Source organism: Rattus norvegicus, chromosome 10, assembly GCF_036323735.1.
Source record: "Rattus norvegicus strain BN/NHsdMcwi chromosome 10, GRCr8, whole genome shotgun sequence".
In the NCBI taxonomy this organism is placed as follows: Eukaryota; Metazoa; Chordata; class Mammalia; order Rodentia; family Muridae; genus Rattus; species Rattus norvegicus.
In genome coordinates, this window is record NC_086028.1 from 85827954 (window position 1) to 85845609 (window position 17656).

The 17656-nt window shown below is 51.6% G+C and overlaps 1 protein-coding gene and 1 long non-coding RNA gene across 2 annotated transcripts; one reads left to right on the forward strand and one right to left on the reverse strand.

The window, feature by feature from the left end:
* Nucleotides 1–14: 14 nt before the first annotated feature.
* Nucleotides 15–12029, forward strand: LOC134480874 (uncharacterized). Its single transcript, XR_010055806.1, has 2 exons — nt 15–2496; nt 6642–12029. It is a non-coding gene; the product is annotated as an uncharacterized LOC134480874 (long non-coding RNA).
* Nucleotides 10575–17523, reverse strand: P3h4 (prolyl 3-hydroxylase family member 4). Its single transcript, NM_021581.2, has 8 exons — nt 17018–17523; nt 16769–16921; nt 16472–16643; nt 15207–15335; nt 14259–14404; nt 13644–13727; nt 11887–12031; nt 10575–11679 (listed from the first exon to the last, which is right to left on the reverse strand). Exons 1-8 carry the CDS (start codon nt 17495–17497, stop codon nt 11657–11659), a joined length of 1332 nt encoding a protein of 443 aa, NP_067592.2. The 5' UTR covers nt 17498–17523; the 3' UTR covers nt 10575–11656.
* Nucleotides 17524–17656: the final 133 nt, after the last annotated feature.

Here is a 17656-nt window from a genome sequence, read left to right on the forward strand (position 1 = left end):
TGGGGTGGACGCCAACTTGAGGTCTCATCCTCACTCTGCATCTATTGGCAAATAGAAAGTTTCTTCCTTATGATTGGACAGAGGGCTGTCAGTAAGACTAAGGCAAAAGCCAATGGAACAGGTGGGGCGTTACTTGCCCCACCCTAGCCCTGAGCAGGTAAGACTCATTATTCTCCCCTTCCCCCTACCTGTCCAACAGGTGAGTCAGGGGGAAGCATGGGAAAGGACTGACGCCTTCACTAGCCAGCCAACTCAGCGTCAGGATTATTCATTCTTGCCTCAACATAGTAATAAGATGTTTGTAAAGCATTTCATAGGCTTTGTGCTAGGTTGGGATTTCTCCCCCTACAAAAGATGGAGTGTTCCCGGTTCTCTTCTGTTTAGAATTAGAAGGCCTGGTTTGGGTTCTCCCCTTAATCTTTGTATGACCTTAGGCCAGCTAGTATACTTTTCACCCTGTATCTAAGTGGGTTCATTAGCTTTATCTATCTTGGGTTGGAGAGATTAAATAAACTTTGTAGCTTAAACAGCTGAGGAATGTCAGTATTTAAGCCAGTGAGATGGTCCGTTCGAGACAGTTCTTAAAAAGTGCTGGAGCAGGCAGCCAGGCAGTGGTGACACGGGCCTTTAACCTTAACCTCGGCACTCAAGGAGGCAGAGGCAGGCAGCTCTCTGAGTTAGAGGCCACCCTGGTCTACAAAGAGGGTTCAAAATGATCCGCATTAAGAGAATCTTTAATGGGCTTGTGTGATGTCTCAGTTGGGCAAGTGTGATGACCTGAGTTTGATACCTGGTGGAGGTAGACCAAGTCCAAAAGGTTGTCCTCTGTCCCCTGATCTCCCGCCTTGGCACAAGTGCCACACACATAAAAGTAAATACAGTGTAATGCGATTTTAAAACTAAGCTCCAGAGATCGAAAGACTAGGAAATGTGGTGCACTGTAAACTTGGACACCTTATTTTAAGAACAGAATGGTCAGTATGTGTTTGTAGGGGTTCGGGCGGACGGTGGATACCTCTCCAGGGAGACACAGACAAAGCGATTCCGTCAAAGATTAAATCATGATGTAAAGAAGCTTTGGTGGGTTTGGGGGGGGGGTGGGGAAGCCAGTGGATGGAAAGAAAAGGAGCTTGGTTCTAAACAAAAGCGGGCAGCAAGCCCTCCATAGCGGGCAAGGCTGCTGAGCTATCCAAAAGAACTCAATAGGTAGCCTGAGAAGATGTGGGTATTTCTCCCTGCGGTTGATGACTACTGTAGCGGCTGCAACATGAACCAAGGGTCTGTAGGCATTCATTCGCTCAACGAGAGTACTGAGCACCAACTCTATGCTGGGCGCCAGTGTAGACTTTGGCTGCACAGATAATTAAAAGTACCCTAACTCTCAGAGAGCTTACAGAGTGGCAAGAGGAAACAGCTTGTGTGGGTGGGAGTTGGGGGAGTGGCTGTTTAGAAAAGAATTTCCTGAAAACACACGCGAGCGCGCGAGCGCGCGCGCGCGCACACACACACACACACACACACACACACACATACACACACACACACACACACACACACACACACATGCACGCACGCACACGAGAACTTATGGGCTAATATAACTCCAGATGAAGATATCCTAACAGTATCTTTGACCACATTACCCCAACAGAGAAAGGAACGAGGCTTAACTTGCTCTCTTCCATCCAGTAAGTCTTCCTGGAAGGGAGAGGAAGATTGCAGCATCCCTGATCTAGCTGTAGCTATGTATGTGCCAAGTTGCCAGGACCCCTCCACTCTGCTGTTTCCCTGCCAGCTTACCTGAGGGTCCTTATCTCTACCTAATCCATGCCCCCACCTGCCACTTGCCACTCTCCACAGTGATCATCCCAGACTCACTGTCCCAAGCTGCTACCTCTGCCAGGGTTCCACCTTCACCCATTCCTCCCACCCAGTCACACACCACTTCCAAGCTTTTCTCTGCTGCCTTTCTTCCTCCCTTCAGCCAACTCGCAGCAGGGGAAGGCTGGAGAGGGGAATAGACTAGCCTAGGTGGTATTGGAGGAAGGATTTGGGGCTTCTGGATAAACTCTGTGTGTCTGCAGAAGGGCACCCCTGCTTGTCTTAGCATGTAACAAGCCACACGGCACGTTGTTGAGGCCAAAGCTAAACACCACCCCCCAACCCCGCATGGAGGCTCCAATGTAGAAAACAGAGCCAGTTCCTCCCAGATGGATGGATTTCCTGTGTGTTTCTTAATCGCCTACTATGTGCCTGGTGCCTGCCAAGCACCAGGGCTTCATCTGCATCAGAGGATATGTAAAGGAATCAGAAAATAGTCGTTCCTGGAATCTGTTCTTTTGCATAGGGGATTTGATCTCCTGGAGGGAAGGGGGCACACAGGAGTGGAACTGGACATTGCTGTGACCCTGTGACCATGGTCTCCTTTGCACCTTGAACTTTAAGGAGAGGGCACAAGGGCATCTAACCCAATCTCCAGCTTCCCAGCCTTTAAAGGTAAGAATTTTTGTATTTGACAAATCTCCAAAAAAGGGAAATTCTTCAGTCTCCCTTATAGCAAACGGCCTTGTCTCCTTTTTTTCTGATAGTGGTGAGTTTCCTCTGATGTCTAGCTTCAACTTGTATCCCTGCAGCTTAACCTCATTTCCCTTGCCCGGAGCTCAGTAGGCATTAAATCCGTGGGCCACCAAGACGTATCTGATTAACTCAGCCTTGCAGCCTTTTGGAGCCTGAGAGTCGGGAGTAATGGAGCACCAACCAGCCCCATCCCAGGCTCCCCAGAGACAAAAGCCAATGATCAAGATTAGGGGGTGTGCGTTGGAGAACCTCTTTAAGGCAAAGGTGAACATCAATCAGATATTGTCCAGAGCAGTCAGGACGCCTCCTCTGCTTATGTCATTTCTTCCTCATACCTCCTTATAGGCCTCCGGGCCGTATAAGGAAGCAGGAGAGTTTCTGTTCTTTCTTCTTCTAATTATCGTATGTATGCATGATGAGGGTGGGTGTGCCATAGCTTGCCTGTGAAGGTCATACGACAGTTTTGCCAAGTTCAACAATTCCTGTCATTTCAAATGCGGGTTCTGGAAACTCAATTCAGGTTGCCAGGCATGCAGAGAAAACACCTTTACCCACTGAGCCATCTCACCAGCCTGTGTTTCTCTTCTTGGTTTGAACTTCATCTTTACGCCGTGGAGAGAGCCCTCCTGATGGACGGCTGTATTTGGACACACAGACGCACAGACACACAGACACACACACACACACACAGACACATACACGCACAGACAGACACACACACAGACACACACACATAGACACACACACACAGACAGACAGACACACACACACATAGACACACACACACAGACAGACAGACACAGACAGACAGACAGACAGACACACACACACACACACACACACACAGACCTTCGGCCTTTGAATCATGCAGGGGCTTCTGTTTAACACTGATAAAGAACAAATACAAACAGATGAAGCTGTTCTGGGCCGCTCTCTATTAAAGGCAATGTTAAAATCTAATGGTTTCGTGCTCATGCTTAGCTATCATTCCAGGTATAGAGCCATCCTTAGGCTAGGGGAAGAGACCTTCTGTTCCCAGTCTTAACCTTTAAAGGCTCCAACTTTTTATCTTTGACCTGACCTTCCTGAGGTTGAGTCTCTACCCAGGGTCAACTAGGGGAGAAGGCCGCAGAGAACTCACACCCCTTGCAGACCAGGTACTTGAAACCCTGGTGTTCTTTGTCCAGCATAGATTATGCTTCTAAACCTATGAACTTTCACTACAGCCCTTTGTCCCGAAGGGTCTGGCACTTCTGGGTGGTAAGCCAAAGAAATTACAAGTGGAGTTGGGCAGCTGGGGACAACAAGCAAACTCCTGTGTCTTCACGAATGTGTAGGGCCGGAGGTGGCTTTGTGTTGAGAGCAGAGACAGGAGGAGGGAAGGTAGAAGTCTCGGGGGTCTGGAAGCTGGAAACAAATCTCCCTGGGGCTATCCTGCTCTGACAGAGCGAGAATTCTAAAGCCCTTCCAGGTCTTTGGTGGTCATTGCGGAGGTTCTCTTGTGCTGGGATTGCTTTTTTTTTTTTTTTCTTTTTTTTTTTTCGGAGCTGGGGACCGAACCCAGGGCCTTGCGCTTGCTAGGCAAGCGCTCTACCACTGAGCTAAATCCCCAACTCCTGGGATTGCTTTTATTTATTTATTTATTTATTTATTTATTTATTTATTAATTTATTATATGTAAGTACACTGTAGCTGTCTTCAGACACACCAGAAGAGGACATCGGATCCCATTACAGATGGTTGTGAGCCACCATGTGGTTGCTGGGACTTGAACTCAGGACCTCTGGAAGAGCAGTCGGTGCTCTCAACCGCTGAGCCATCTCTCCCAGCCCGGGATTGCTTTTTTTAACAGATTGCTCACTTGCTCAGAAACTCATGCCGATCTGCAGCCTGTCTGTGAGCCTCCGCAGGTCCTTTAGCCCCTGCCCACGGATGTTGGGGGCGGGGCTTGTTCGGCATGACCCCTTCAAGGCTGGATCCCTAGGGACACAGGCAGCTGAAGGCCCTGGAAGTCTCCAGACGCCCTGCTAGAGGGATCCTGACTTCAGCTAGAGCTGAAGCAGTCTCGAGGAGGGGTGGGTGTACGGCTGCCTTCTTTGTGCCACTTGGTTCTGTGGCCAGATGCTGCCCATAGCTAGTCCTGTGGGTGTGCTCCCAGCCAAGGAAGGCTCCTAATTACAGAGGTAGTTCTAGCGACAGACATGACACTTCGCAGCAAGGCGTGTGGGCGGGGTGGAATGCCAAAAAGAAAACAGGGAGACAAGAAAACAGAGATAGGGAAACAGAAATAGTACTGGCCAGGGCCAGATACCAGAGGTGGGGGAAGGGCAGCGCAGAGGAACCCTGGATCTCTTTAGAGAATGCCTGTCCTGGGCTGTTCCCTTTACCCACTACAACCCTTCTAGAATGAAGTCCCAGAACAGCTGCTCCCCTTCCGCACCAACCCCCACCAGTGAAGATTCAGGACAGGCTTGTGGCATGGGTGTGTTCTGAAGTGGGTCTTTTTGAGAACTCCTTCTTGGAGCAACCTCCAGCCGATCCCAGCTGAGTAGTTTTAGATGGAAAGGGAGGGACAAGTGAGACATTGCCACCTGAGTCACTCAGCCTCCTGCTCCTGGCTTGGGCGACTCCAAGCACAGGCTGACACAGGTGGGGCTTCACCTGCCCTGCCAGCCTGCCCGCCTGCCCCTCCCTCCACCCTCCCCTCCGCAAGCCCTGGGAAATGCCTGTGCTAACCAGGAGCCCTTCCCACAGACAGGCAGGCCATTACTCCTGAGCAAGCTTGCACCTGTGCATGCGGTCACACCCGCTTACAGGACAACACACACACACACACACACACACACACACACACACACACACACACACTCACACCTCTCCCACTGTGGAGTTCTTGGAAAGAAATGACTCTTTGCTCCCATGCACACCTGAAAAACTGCGGTTAGAGCCCCGAGAGGGGGCTTCTCTAAGGTCACATGAACACCAAATGCACAGCAGGGCTGGAAACAGAGAACCTTTGTTTCCTGTCCACTAGGTCATTTCCCAAACAATCTCTCTTTTCAACCCAGGGAGGGTGGTAGGGTCCTGGGGGGAGAAGGAAGCAAGGGCTGATTCTTCAAGCTTGACTTCTGTCATCCGAAGTAAGACTGTAGGAACGTTTGGGAGTTAGATAGCCAGGGTGGAAGGTTGATGGTAGGCCGCAGATGCCTAGGGCACCCTCATAGGCTTGACACCAGGACTTGGACCTTATATCCTCTAGGTCGCCACCGACCGTACCCAGCAAACAGAGCCACGGTGCTGGGTGAAGCAAAGGGATCACCAAGCACACCCCGGAGGTCTCAATGACTCAGTAGGAGTTGGGGCAGGACTCAGAAATCTAGGGCCAGGCCCCTGGGGAATTCAAGTCGAGGTCCTTGAATATTTCATCAGCACTTCAGCTCCAGTTGAAGCAGCGGCCAGCTTACAGCTCATGGATAATTTATGATCCCAACAGAGAACCTGGAAGTAGTGAGGGGGAAGGGCCTGGAGTGAGGGGGGAGGGCAGGGCCAAGCTGGAGATAAGAGTGAAGGAGAGAAGCCAGCTGGACAGAAGTGAGTATGAGAGGTTGGGAGCAAGAGCTCCCAACACCGTGAAACTCTTCCGTGTTTGAGGATACCAATGTGTTAAAAAAAAAAATCAATAAACAACACAGTGGTAAAAAAGACGACTGGAGGTTAAAGTCATCGGACAAGCGTTTTCTGACTTCCAGGCCTGACCCTAGGTCTGCGAAGGAGTGTATAATCTTATCCCGAGATAACAAAACAATGTAATGGTTCTGTGTGACTGTGAGGCCCTCAAATAACCCCACCTACTGTACACTTGGGCAAGCCAGGGAGACAAGCTAGACTTCCCACTTGGACTGGTTGAACCCATCCCTTACCAGCCTCTTCCTCCAGAAAGACCCTAAGAATGTAGCCAAGTGGTTAAGGGGCAAAGAAGGAAAGAAATCAGGTCACCTCTGAATTTATCCAAGGAACATGGCAGTAGTCCCTCCTCCTCTTCCTCCTCCTCCTCTTTTTTCCAGAAAGCCCAAGCTGACCTTGAAGTTGCAACGTAGTTGAGCGTGATCTCGAACTTTTGAACCTCCATCTCCGGAGTGCTGGCTTTACAGTGTCATACCTGGTTTACGTAGTACCGAGAATGGAACTCAAGAGTTCTATGCAAGATGGGCATCGCCCCCCCCCCACCAAGCTGGATGAATTTCTTTTTAAAGGAAAGATGGAGACGATGACCCCAAATGGAAAACGTCAAGCTCCCTTGGCCTCTGCTTTTCTTACGACCTCAGAGAGTTCTTCCGGGTAGCCAAGGGGTCAAGCATATGTATGTGGGAGGAAGGCAAGCAAATAAGCACAACCTCACCTCAGTTTCCCCACCTGAGTCATGGGCAGAATAGGTGTTTCTATACCAAGGGATGTTTCAGAGGACAAGAGAGATGCTATCCAGGAGCCACTGGCGCCAGCTGTGACCCAGGGAGGTAGTGATTATGAGGTGATCGGACCATAGGTTGGGCCTGGGATTTTGGTTTCGGCTGGGGCCGCTTGCTATGGCTCCCAGCATACTCCCATGAATCCCCAGTCATCTTGGAACCTGATCGTAAAAGGAAGCAGCCAGAGCCATGTGCTAGTCCAGATCAGACTTAGCTCTGGACCTGGAGACCAACCCAGACTCTTGGGGCCTCAGTTTCCCTATTCATGAAATCAGGGCCATTTTCCAGGGCTGACTTGGAGAGACTATAAAAGAAGGTGTGGAGGGAGACCAGAGTTAGGAGACAAGGATGATGGCCCTGGGCCCTGTGGTCACCAGGTCTTTGCTAGGTAAAGTTATTAGCTCCAGAGCCAGCCTGACAGGATCATTTGACATGGAGAAAGTCCCCTTCTTTGTTCCAGAACTCTTGGAGACAGACAACATGAGATGAGACATTAAGGGTTCGTCCCTTTTTTTTTTTTAATTTTTAGATTTAAAAGTTGTATTAAAGTCGTGTTTTGTCTGCAAGTATGTTTGAGTACCACATGTGGGCATTACCTGCAAATGACAGAGTGGGGAGTCACAGACAATTGTACTGAGCTGGTACGTGGGTGCTGGGAATCAAACCCGGGTCCTCTGGAAGAACCGCCCGTGCTCTTAACTATTGAACCATCTCTCCAGAGTTTCCTTAAGGGTTCATTCCAAGGCGGATCCCTTCACAGTAGTCTGTCAGTACTAACATTAATTCCGTAAAGTGGAAACAGCATCCCACTACTAGAGTGGCTAAAAAAATAATTAATGTGCTTAGTTTTATTTATATGAGTACATTGTCGCCGTCTTCAGACACACCAGAAGAGGGCATCAGATCCCATTACAGATGGTTGAGAGCCACCATGTGGTTGCTGGGAATAGAATTCAGGACTCCTGGGAGGGCAGTCAGTGCTCTTAACCACTGAACCATCTCTCCAGCCCTCCAAAAATTCTCTTCAGACTGAGAAAGGAAGTTACTGGAATTTGGGAGCGCTAATGGGACTCTTTTCTGCTGACCATCACTCTCAGAAGTTAGAAAGCCTGTTTTCCTACATGACCCCAAGAACTCTGTCCCAGGCCCCCCAATAGGAGACCTACATCCTCCATGGGCCTGACACCAGGACTCTGTTCCTTTCCCTTTGTCTTCCTTACCTTGTTTTCTTCTCCTCTTCCCCCCTCCACTCTCCCTTTTCGAATTCCTTGTATCCTAACACAGTAGGTGTGTAACGGCCCATTCTTCTCCTTGGTCCAGTGGACAACCTAAAGCCCAGGGCCTTTCCCTTCCATCCGACCTTCCTTCAGATCATAACACTTCACTCTGAACATCACTCCAGCACACCTAAAATAAGGGGGCAGTTTTTTTTTTTTTTTGGTTCTTTTTTTTCTGGAGCTGGGGACCGAACCCAGGGCCTTGCACTTCCTAGGTAAGCGCTCTACCACTGAGCTAAATCCCCAGCCCCAAGGGGGCAGTTTTAAGGGTAACAATGATCAAGTCTGGTACCTGGGAGGCACCCTGCACTACAGAGTTCTGCTTTTCTAAGGATGAGATCCAGTTTCTGGATCCAGAACACTCACGTTGCATCTCTTGAGTTTGGTCTGATTGTGTGAGGTCACAGCCCAGTGTGTTTTGCTCAGCCCACACCTCCACCCAGCATATTGTTGAGAATGGAAGAACTGGTGGGATGTCATGTCGTAGGAAGGCTGAGGAGAGGTGAGAGCATGTGGACTGGGTGCGGCTGGGAGAATGGGCTGGAGGGCCCACTCAGAGACTGGCTGGGATTCTGTCTCACCGGTTTGGGGAGCCAGCCAGCCTGACAATGGGAGAGGCTCACATTAGGGAGAGATGGGAGGGGCTGCTAGCTCCCTGAGAAAGGGGAGCTGAGTGAGACATACTGCGATTGGTCAAGGGCCTGGACAGGATTCCTAGGGGTAGCTAATAGGCACGTACACACACACACACACACACACACACACACACACACACACACACACTTGGATGCACACTCAGCCACACGCATGCACACTCAGATGCATACTCAAACATAGTCACACATGTCATCTGAGACCCTTCTGCATTCTGGGTCCCTCTTACCCAGCTCTATTTTCTTTTTTTTTTTTTTTTCCGGAGTGGGGACCGAACCCAGGGCCTTGCGCTTGCTAGGCAAGCGCTCTACCACTGAGCTAAATCCCCAACCCCTCCAGCTCTATTTTCTTATCTGATATATCCAGTATAATTCAATTTTTGTTTTTAGATGGGGGTCTTCCTATGCAGCCCTGGCTGGCCTGGAACTTGTGGTAAGAGTTCTTCTGCCTCCTGAGTCCTGGGATACTAACAATTTATCTAAGATCTCTTGCTCACCACCTGCCTCCAGTGGAACAGAACTCTGAGAGGGCGGGGTGACTGGCCTACTTTGCCCAGCAACCTGAAGCATGCCTGATATGTAAAAGGTACTCAATAAACGTGTGGATCAATGGAGCCCTCCCGAAACACATCTGGGTACACATGCATATCGACAGAGACATACACACCGAAAGACATTCTGGGCAACCTCAGACCTCTGCACACAAGTGCATGCTCACACCGGGCACGCACACATGCATGCGCACACACACCTTTGCACTCTGATCCACAGGCACTTTTCAGACCACACCCAGCAGTCCAGATTCCAGAGCTGGTGCTCACAACAGCACACATCTGTGCAGACATGTTCAAGCACATCCTGCTCCCTGCAGCATGTGGTGCCAGACCTGGAAGGCAGCCCCTCCCTGCAGCAGGGGGTGAGCCACTAGATGCTGACAGTGCAACAGCCTGGGTGAGAGAGGGTGGGCAGAGCCATCCCGGTACCTGATGCTGCCAGGAAACCACTCTGGACTCCCTATGATAGAGACGAAGGTTACAGGGAAGCTACCTATCCGGAACCCAGTTCTACCTCTAAAGGCCAACAGACTTGGACCAGAGCCTAGGAGAGAGACAGATGGGACATCAGTCTTCTAGGGCACAAAGGTGTGTGAGTCCCAGGATTGGCCATCTGGCACCTGGGAGCAGGGAGGGGTAGCAATGAGAACTACGTGCCCTTCCCTGGGTCAACTCCACTCTCCACCATAGAGGCCTCTGCCTGCTGAGAATTGTCGAGGTGTAGAGTTAGAACTGTCACCTTCTTGATCTTGATCCTGTGTTCCTCTTGAAAGTGCCCTTCTGTCCCTAATTCTACAATGGGATGGTGGTAGGGGCAGTAGTTACTAAGACAATATTTTTGCCCCCACTCCTCCAGACTCCTGTGCCCCAGAACCAATGCAAGTTTGGACAAGTGACCTCTGGCTGTCCCTCTGCATTTCAAGAAGTCCAAAGCTGTCCGTCAAATGATATCCTCGGGGCTTCTCTGGCTACTGAGCTGGGGTTCCCACAATGGCCAGCCTGGGCATGCTCGCTCTAATTCTAGGGAAATACCAGGAAAGAAAAACATGTAGTAAATGTCTTTAATTCCCTCTTCATATCCCTCTAAGTCCCGAGAAGAGTGGCCTGGGACGAGAAAAATACAGACATCCCTGATTAGAAATCTGAAACCACCATCTTCATGGAATACTGTGTCTTCACGCCCCCTGGTGGTAGGTCTGAGGTTCCTCCCAGCTAACAGGGATTCTGCAGCTCTCAATTGGATGCCAGTAAAGGACCTGCCAAGGCCATAGAGTACACCAACTGGCATTGCACAGATAAGGGGAGATTAGCAGCGAGAGTGAGGCAAGGCCCTGCACCCACAAATCTCAGTCTTGCCGACTAGCCTCAGGCGTTATGATTCATTCAACAATAAACATTTACTGAGCACCAGAGCTCTAAGCCCGACGTTCTTCACAACCCACTCTGCAGCTCAGACAGGCCTTGGTCCTGTGAGACTCAAGCCGGAAGCTGAGGAGTTCCACAGGAGCAGAAAGGGGGGGTTAGGACCCCCAATAGCTCACTTGCCAACCAGCAATATGGCCACCAGTCTGCAGGTTCAAGGACACACAGAGAGAGGTAAGGTAGAGTCTGGGTGGGAACTAGGCCAACCGTGTCCCTTTTGAGGTTTTCCCTTTTGTTTTATTTTGAGACAGGCTCTTACAACATAGCCTCGACTGGCCTGGAACTCACTACATGAGGCTAGCCTGGAACCCGCAGAGATCCCCCTGCCCCTGCATCCCAACTGCTGGAATTGAAGGCGTGCGATGCCACACGCAGTTGTTTTTGTTTTGAAACAAGATCTCGCTGTGTAGCCCGAACTGACCAGGTTCTCACTGTAAACCGGTCTGGCCGGGAAGTCAAGAGATCCTCCTGCTTCTGCTTCCCCCGCGTGCCAGGGTGAAAGGTGTGTGCTACCACACCTGGCGATTTTAAGTTTTTTTTTGTTTTTTTTTTTCTTTCGGAGCTAGGGACCGAACCCAGGGCCTTGTGGTTGCTAGGCAAGTGCTCTACCACTGAGCTAAATCCCCAACCCCGATTTTAAGTTTTAATAAATAGTTCCTGCCCCCAGCCAGGTGTCCTGAGCTTGAAGAGTGCACCATGTCACTGTCTTAGGCCAGTTCAGGCTCTGGCTCTGAAAAAGAAAGAGAGAACAAGAGTTAGTCCTGCCTATTCCAACTGGTGTCTGAGCACCGCCCTAGCAGAAGTGTCGGCTGCACCCTAGAGCAGGGAGACAGCACCCACCTGCACACCACTGGCAGCATAGCCCAGGGAGAAAACCCTGTCCCCAGTGCCCATCCCAAGCTGTGTTCCTATCCCTTCAGCACGATCCAGTACTGACCAGCCTCATCCTCATCACCCTTGGCATCCGGCTCCTGCCACCAGTCCGCATAGAGGCCCTCCTCATAGTCGCCCTCGCCTTCGAACTCGGCATCAGACAGAGGTTTTTCAGGCTCCGGAAGTGATTCCGTCTCCTCCAGTTCCATCTAGAGCAGCCCAGGGTTGGGGGAGAAACTGAGTCACAGCAGACCCACCTCCAAATAGATCAAAACAGATCAGAACAACCCCTACCCCATCTTTCAGTCCCCGTCATGGTGTGGTTCTGGCAGGAGCTGAGCAGGCAAGCTCCAGAAGGCCCAAGGCCTCTCCCCTCCCCAGTGTCAGCATCTAACAGGATGTCAGGGTTTTTGTCCTGCTGGTTCCCATTCTGAAACTGCTTCCCTGAGTGACACTTGGGGCTCGACCAGCAGAGGTGGGGTGCTAGCGTCAGCACCACCTACACCTGGGCCCCACCTTTGGCCCCACACCCAGTGAGAACACTGCTCGTTTGTGCGTTTCTGGGTTTTGCTCCCCTGCCTTGGCAGCCCTGACTGGATGGACCTGGGGAGTCCACCAAGGCCACACGTCCACTCCAGACCGAGGCCTTCGAGTATCACCCTCACTGGGGCTCATGCTGGCCTCTGTAGCTGTGTCTCCCTCGTGAGAACCTCTGGGAGACAGTTTCTCTCAACCACTTACTGCAAGCCAAGCCTGCCATCTGGTAAACATCAGCAGACCCAGAGTGACAGTCATCAAAACTGCTACAGGTTCTGAGCCTCTACTGAGTGCCGGCTGCGTGGACTATGTGCTTTAAATAATCTCGTTTAATTGTCCCCACCATAAAAGTCAAAGGGTATTCTTCTCATAAAGAGCAGCCTTTTCCTAGGTTACTTCAGGCCGACGCTAAGGCCAACCGGCCGGCAAATGACAGGAACTGGGAGGAACAAGACCGAAGGCAGCCAGGTGTGACGACGGAGCCCGCTCCTGAGTTCACTGAACGTGAGTACAGAGGAGGAGTAAATAAACCACACAGCAGCACCTCAAGAAACCCAGGCCACGGGATGGAGGGATGGCCTGAGTTCAGTTCCCAGCATCCATGCAGCAGCTTTCAACTGTAACTCCAGATCCAGAGGATCGGAAACCCTCACACGGGCATACAGGTAGGCAAAACACCAAAGCATGGGATGATGATGGTGTTGGTGGTGGTGATGATGATGATGATGATGATGATAATTAAAAATACCCAGGCTGCCAAACCCTCAGTCCGAACTGGCTCCCCCCTCCAGTTTCATTCATTCATTCATTCATTCATTCATTCATTCAGCCATTCATTCAGCCATTTATCCACTGGCTCGAACTCCGTTTCTGAGCATGAGCAAATGCCAGGTGCTGTAGCTGGAGAGAATTTAGCCTCCTATCCTGGGATGCAGTTGTTGAGGCCAGCTGGCCATGGCAAGATGGTTGAGGACCATGAGCAACTCTAGGTCTCAGGCCAGTGGCCAAGCAGGCAGGGAAGCCAGTGTAAGCCCAGAAGAATGAATACCAGGACATCCGGCAAGGGCTCCCTATAGGAGCCACCATTTCAGCAGGGTGGGGAAGGTCCCAGGAAGCACAGGCCTGGGACAGGCAGAGAAAGGGCCATGGAACACGAAGGTAGTGGGAAAGGGAAGGTACAGATGGGGAGCAGGAAACCCCTACTTCACAATAGCCAGAGCTGTCACAGGAAAAGAGCCTAATGTGTCCCCATCATGGTCCAACCTCTCAGGGGGAGTCACTCACCTCATCATCTGACTGAAGGTACATGTGTGTGAAGTCTAGCAACTCCCGAAGTTCAGAGGTCTGGTTGTGGTAGAGCACAGCTTCCTAGGAAGAAGGAAGGAGAGGGTGAGGTGGACCCTGCTGCCAGATAGTAGGAAGACAGGGCTCAGGAGAAAATGGCTCAGCTCGCAGAATAATCCTAGCTACTTGGAACACAGGATTGAAAAGGGTTCCAAGGATTCCAGGAAGAGGAGTGCGGCAATCCATTAGTAATGTCTGCCACAGGCACCGGAAAGTGGGAATGGCATTCATTATGCGGCCCATATTTGCCAGCCTTGCCCTAAACTCCCAAGGGGTTTTCTCATTAGTTCATGTTAACAGGCTCCTGGGGGTGGAGGTGGAGGTGGGGACTCAAAGGACAGCATTGAGGTGGAAGCAGGCATATGTGGGCACCCATTTGCATCCTCCACATCCCAGACACTAATGCCGAATCCTAGACTCTAGCCACAGACCACATTCATATTCATTCTTTCCCCTTCCTCTCCAGACTTCCAAGGAAGACAAGGGGGTTTTGTTCTGTTCTGTTCTGTTTTTTTTTTTTTTTTTTTTTTTTAAAAAAAAACCACAGAACTGTACCTCCCGGGGCTGGAAGTCCTCCTCTTCAAGGCCCCAGCGAGCCCGGTGGAAGCGGTAATATACCAGGTTCTGCTGCATGACACTGTCCTTGGGGTCAAAGAGCATGTAGCTAGCAGCGCTGCGGGCAGCCTGGTGCACATCGTTCACTGCAGGCAGGATAGAATAGGGGGTAACCTTGATGCTTTCCTTTAAAGGCAATCCAGTCACCCCGCCCCATCCCCACCTTCCAACCTAAACCCACAGTCTCTGGCCCCCAGATGCCTCCCCACCCCACCCAAGCAAACACAGCCCAGCAGGCCCTGGGTGTTGCCCCAGTACCAGGCAGCGTGAGTCACTGACATCCTCAATCAGCGTTTTATAGACAAAGGATTGGAAGCACAGAGGGATTGGATAAACTGCTGGTGCTGATGTTGTTGAAGAGGGATGGCAGTTGGGGGAGTTACAGGTCCTCAGCATCTTTGCCACAGCCTTCAGGAAGAGTCTCTTGGTCCCTGACTTCAGCCCTTCACTCTCAGCTAGAGCTGTGACATCCTGAGTTGTAGGAACCCTGGACTGTCCTGCCCTAACCCCAGCTGATGGCAGGACCTCCCCGTGACTCCCTAGCCACGGGGCTAATAGTCTCTTGCCCTTTAGAAACCTCAGTTTAATCCGAAGCATGGGTCTAGGAATCTCATGATGCTGGAGAGAGGAGAGGTGAGAGATATACTGTGCGGTGCTGAGCTGTGTCGCAGACCTCAAGTAGCCTCTGATTCTTCCTTGAGGCCTCTCACCTGCCCCACACCCTCTGCCTGGGTTCCTTCCCATGTCTCCACAACCCCTAGCCTCTCACCCCGCTTCTCTGGAGTCTTCCACCTGAGAGACACATTCTCATGCCTCTGGGAGCCCCCATATGCTGTCCTTCCCTAACCCCCCCTACCCTATTTTACCCAGCCTATCCCGGAAGCTCACATTTGTAGTAGGCAAACTGCAGGTAGTGATACATGGTGGCCACGAACTTGTCCACAAAGAAGCCACCTACGTTGGGGGTGAGATTGGCTTCACAATCCACCTTGCACTGCAGGGATTCTGCAAAGAGATCTAGGAAGGACACAACTGTTAACAATCCGCTGTGTGGGCTGGGGATTTAGCTCAGTGGTAGAGCGCTTACCTAGGAAGCGCAAGGCCCTGGGTTCGGTCCCCAGCTCCGAAAAAAAAAAAAAAAAAAAAAAAAAAAAAAAAAAAAAAGAACCAAAAAACAATCCGCTGTGTGCTAACCCTGATCCCCTGTGGAGACCGAGATCTGCTATGGAGTCTGCTTCCCTTGTCACCAAGAGTTCATGGGTTAATGTGTAACATGTATGAAATGCTCGGCACACAGTATATCATGCAGGCTGAGAAGCGCTTGCTCCCCACTCCCCCCATAACCGAGAGAGAGAGAGAGAGAGAGAGAGAGAGAGAGAGAGAGAGAGAGAGAGAGAGAATAGATGGGACCTATGAGTAGTTCTTTCTGCTTCATCTGTACCCGCTTTGAGGGGCCTTGTTACTGATCCAAAGGCTAGCTGTGGTTCCACCCAGATCTCTCTGCACACATCTGCCTGGTGTCAATTCCTCATCTTCACTGTTGTTGTTCTAGACAAGGCTTCTTACTATATATAGCTTTAGTTGTCCTGGAACTCACTATGTAGACCAGGCTGGTCTTGAACTCACAGAGATCAGCCTGCCTCTGCCTCCTGAGTGCTAGGATTAAAGGCATGTGTGACCATGCCCAGTTTTGTTTTTGTTTTGTTTTGTTTGTTTGTTTGTTTGAGACAATCTATCTTTCTCTATAGCTATCCCAGAAGTATATGCACACCAGCATTTCTCTCAGCAGACTGGAGACAGGCTCTGGGAGTTTCCGAGCACTTTGCTAGATCTGCTGAATGCTGTCCCAGGACATAGCCATGTATTAAGAGAGCCTTCTAGGGCTGGAGAGATGGCTCAGCGGTTAAGAGCACCCGACTGCTCTTCCAGAGGTCCTGAGTTCAATTCCCAGCAACCACATGGTGGCTCACAACCATCTGTAAAGAGATCTGATGCCCTCTTCTGGTGTATCTGAAGACAGCTACAGTGTACTTATATATAAAGTAAATGAATAAATCTTAAAAAAAAAAAAAAAAAAAAAAGAGAGCCTTCTAAGGCTTGGGAAGCCAGGGCACTGTGGATGAGATACCTACAGTGGTCTGAATGGTAGATACCTGCTATGGCTGGGTAGAAGTCCTTGAAGTCTACCTGCTCGTGGGCCCCTTCACAGCCAGCTAGACACCGAGCAAAGACGGTCATATAATCAGCCAAGGCCCGCTCCATGTGTTCTGTGCTGCTGCGAAAGTCCCCGCTGTTGTAGAGCTTCACAGCCTGAAGGAACACAGCCTGGAGAAGAGCATGACAGGGGGGAGTCAAGGGAACCCCGAAGGCTTATAAGGTGTGTGTGTGTTGGGTGAAGAGGTTGTAGGAAGGCGCAACAAGGTTAGCCATCCCTCCCACTCTCCCCACACCTCGTAGGGCTGGGCCTCCAGATCAGTGAGGGACTCATCTCCGATATCCAGCATTCCCCTGTAGTAGTTGAGATACTTGGCGGTCAGCTCGTGCTTGGGGTTCCTCTGGAGGAAGGTGTAGGCTGCAGCCACCGCCTTCTCTAGTCGGTTCGCCTGGTGAGGAGCGTGGGGAGTGGGTCAATGGGGCCTCGGACGCACCGCGAGCCTCACGTTCTAGGGAAACTCGACGGCGTCCCGGGCCGCGCCCACCTTGAAGTGCGCGTAGTGCAGGTACTGGTAGGGCAGGCGGTTCTGGAAGTCGCGCAGTAGCTGCCGCGACGGGTAGGGGACTTGGAAGGCGGGCAGAGTCCGCTTGCAGCGCCGCAAACAGGCGGCACGCTCCAGGACGTGGCCGAAGAGCCGCAGCTCGCGCGCCCAATCCTCGCCATCACCCTCGTTGTCGCCGTCGGGGCCGGGAGCGGGCCGGGGCTGCGAGGTGGCGGGGCCGCTGCAGTTGGCGTGGCAGAAGGCCTCACTGTCGCGCAGCAGCCGATGCAGCCGCAGCGCCGCCTCCAGGTAGCGCGCGCTCTCGCGCCAGCTCTCCCCTTCATACTGCTCCAGAGCGTGGCCGTAGGCCGTGGCCAGAGGCATCAGGTCCTCCGGGGGGAATCCTCGGAAGCTGTACTTCTCATACTGCGCGCCGGCGCTACCCAGCAGCAGCCACAGCAGCCCCCACGCCGCGCGAGCCATGCCCGCGCCGCGCCCGGAGGCTCAAGGAGCAGCGGGCGACCGTCGGGCTCCAGTCCACCCCACCTCCACCCCCCACCCCGGAGCTTCTGCTGGGTCTTAGCGCCGGGCCCCAGGCTAGAGCCGGTAGGCTGGGACTCCGCTCTCTTTCGAACGCTGGAG

Coding starts and splice junctions, on each gene's coding strand:
- P3h4 (NM_021581.2), bottom strand. CDS start 17,497: ATGGCTCGCGCGGCGTGGGGGCTGCTGTGGCTGCTGCTGGGTAGCGCC. Junction 14,405..15,206: donor GCAGTTTGCCTACTACAAAT/GTGAGCTTCCGG, acceptor TCCTGCCTGCAG/TGAACGATGTGCACCAGGCT. Junction 13,728..14,258: donor AGGACTTCCAGCCCCGGGAG/GTACAGTTCTGT, acceptor CCTTCTTCCTAG/GAAGCTGTGCTCTACCACAA.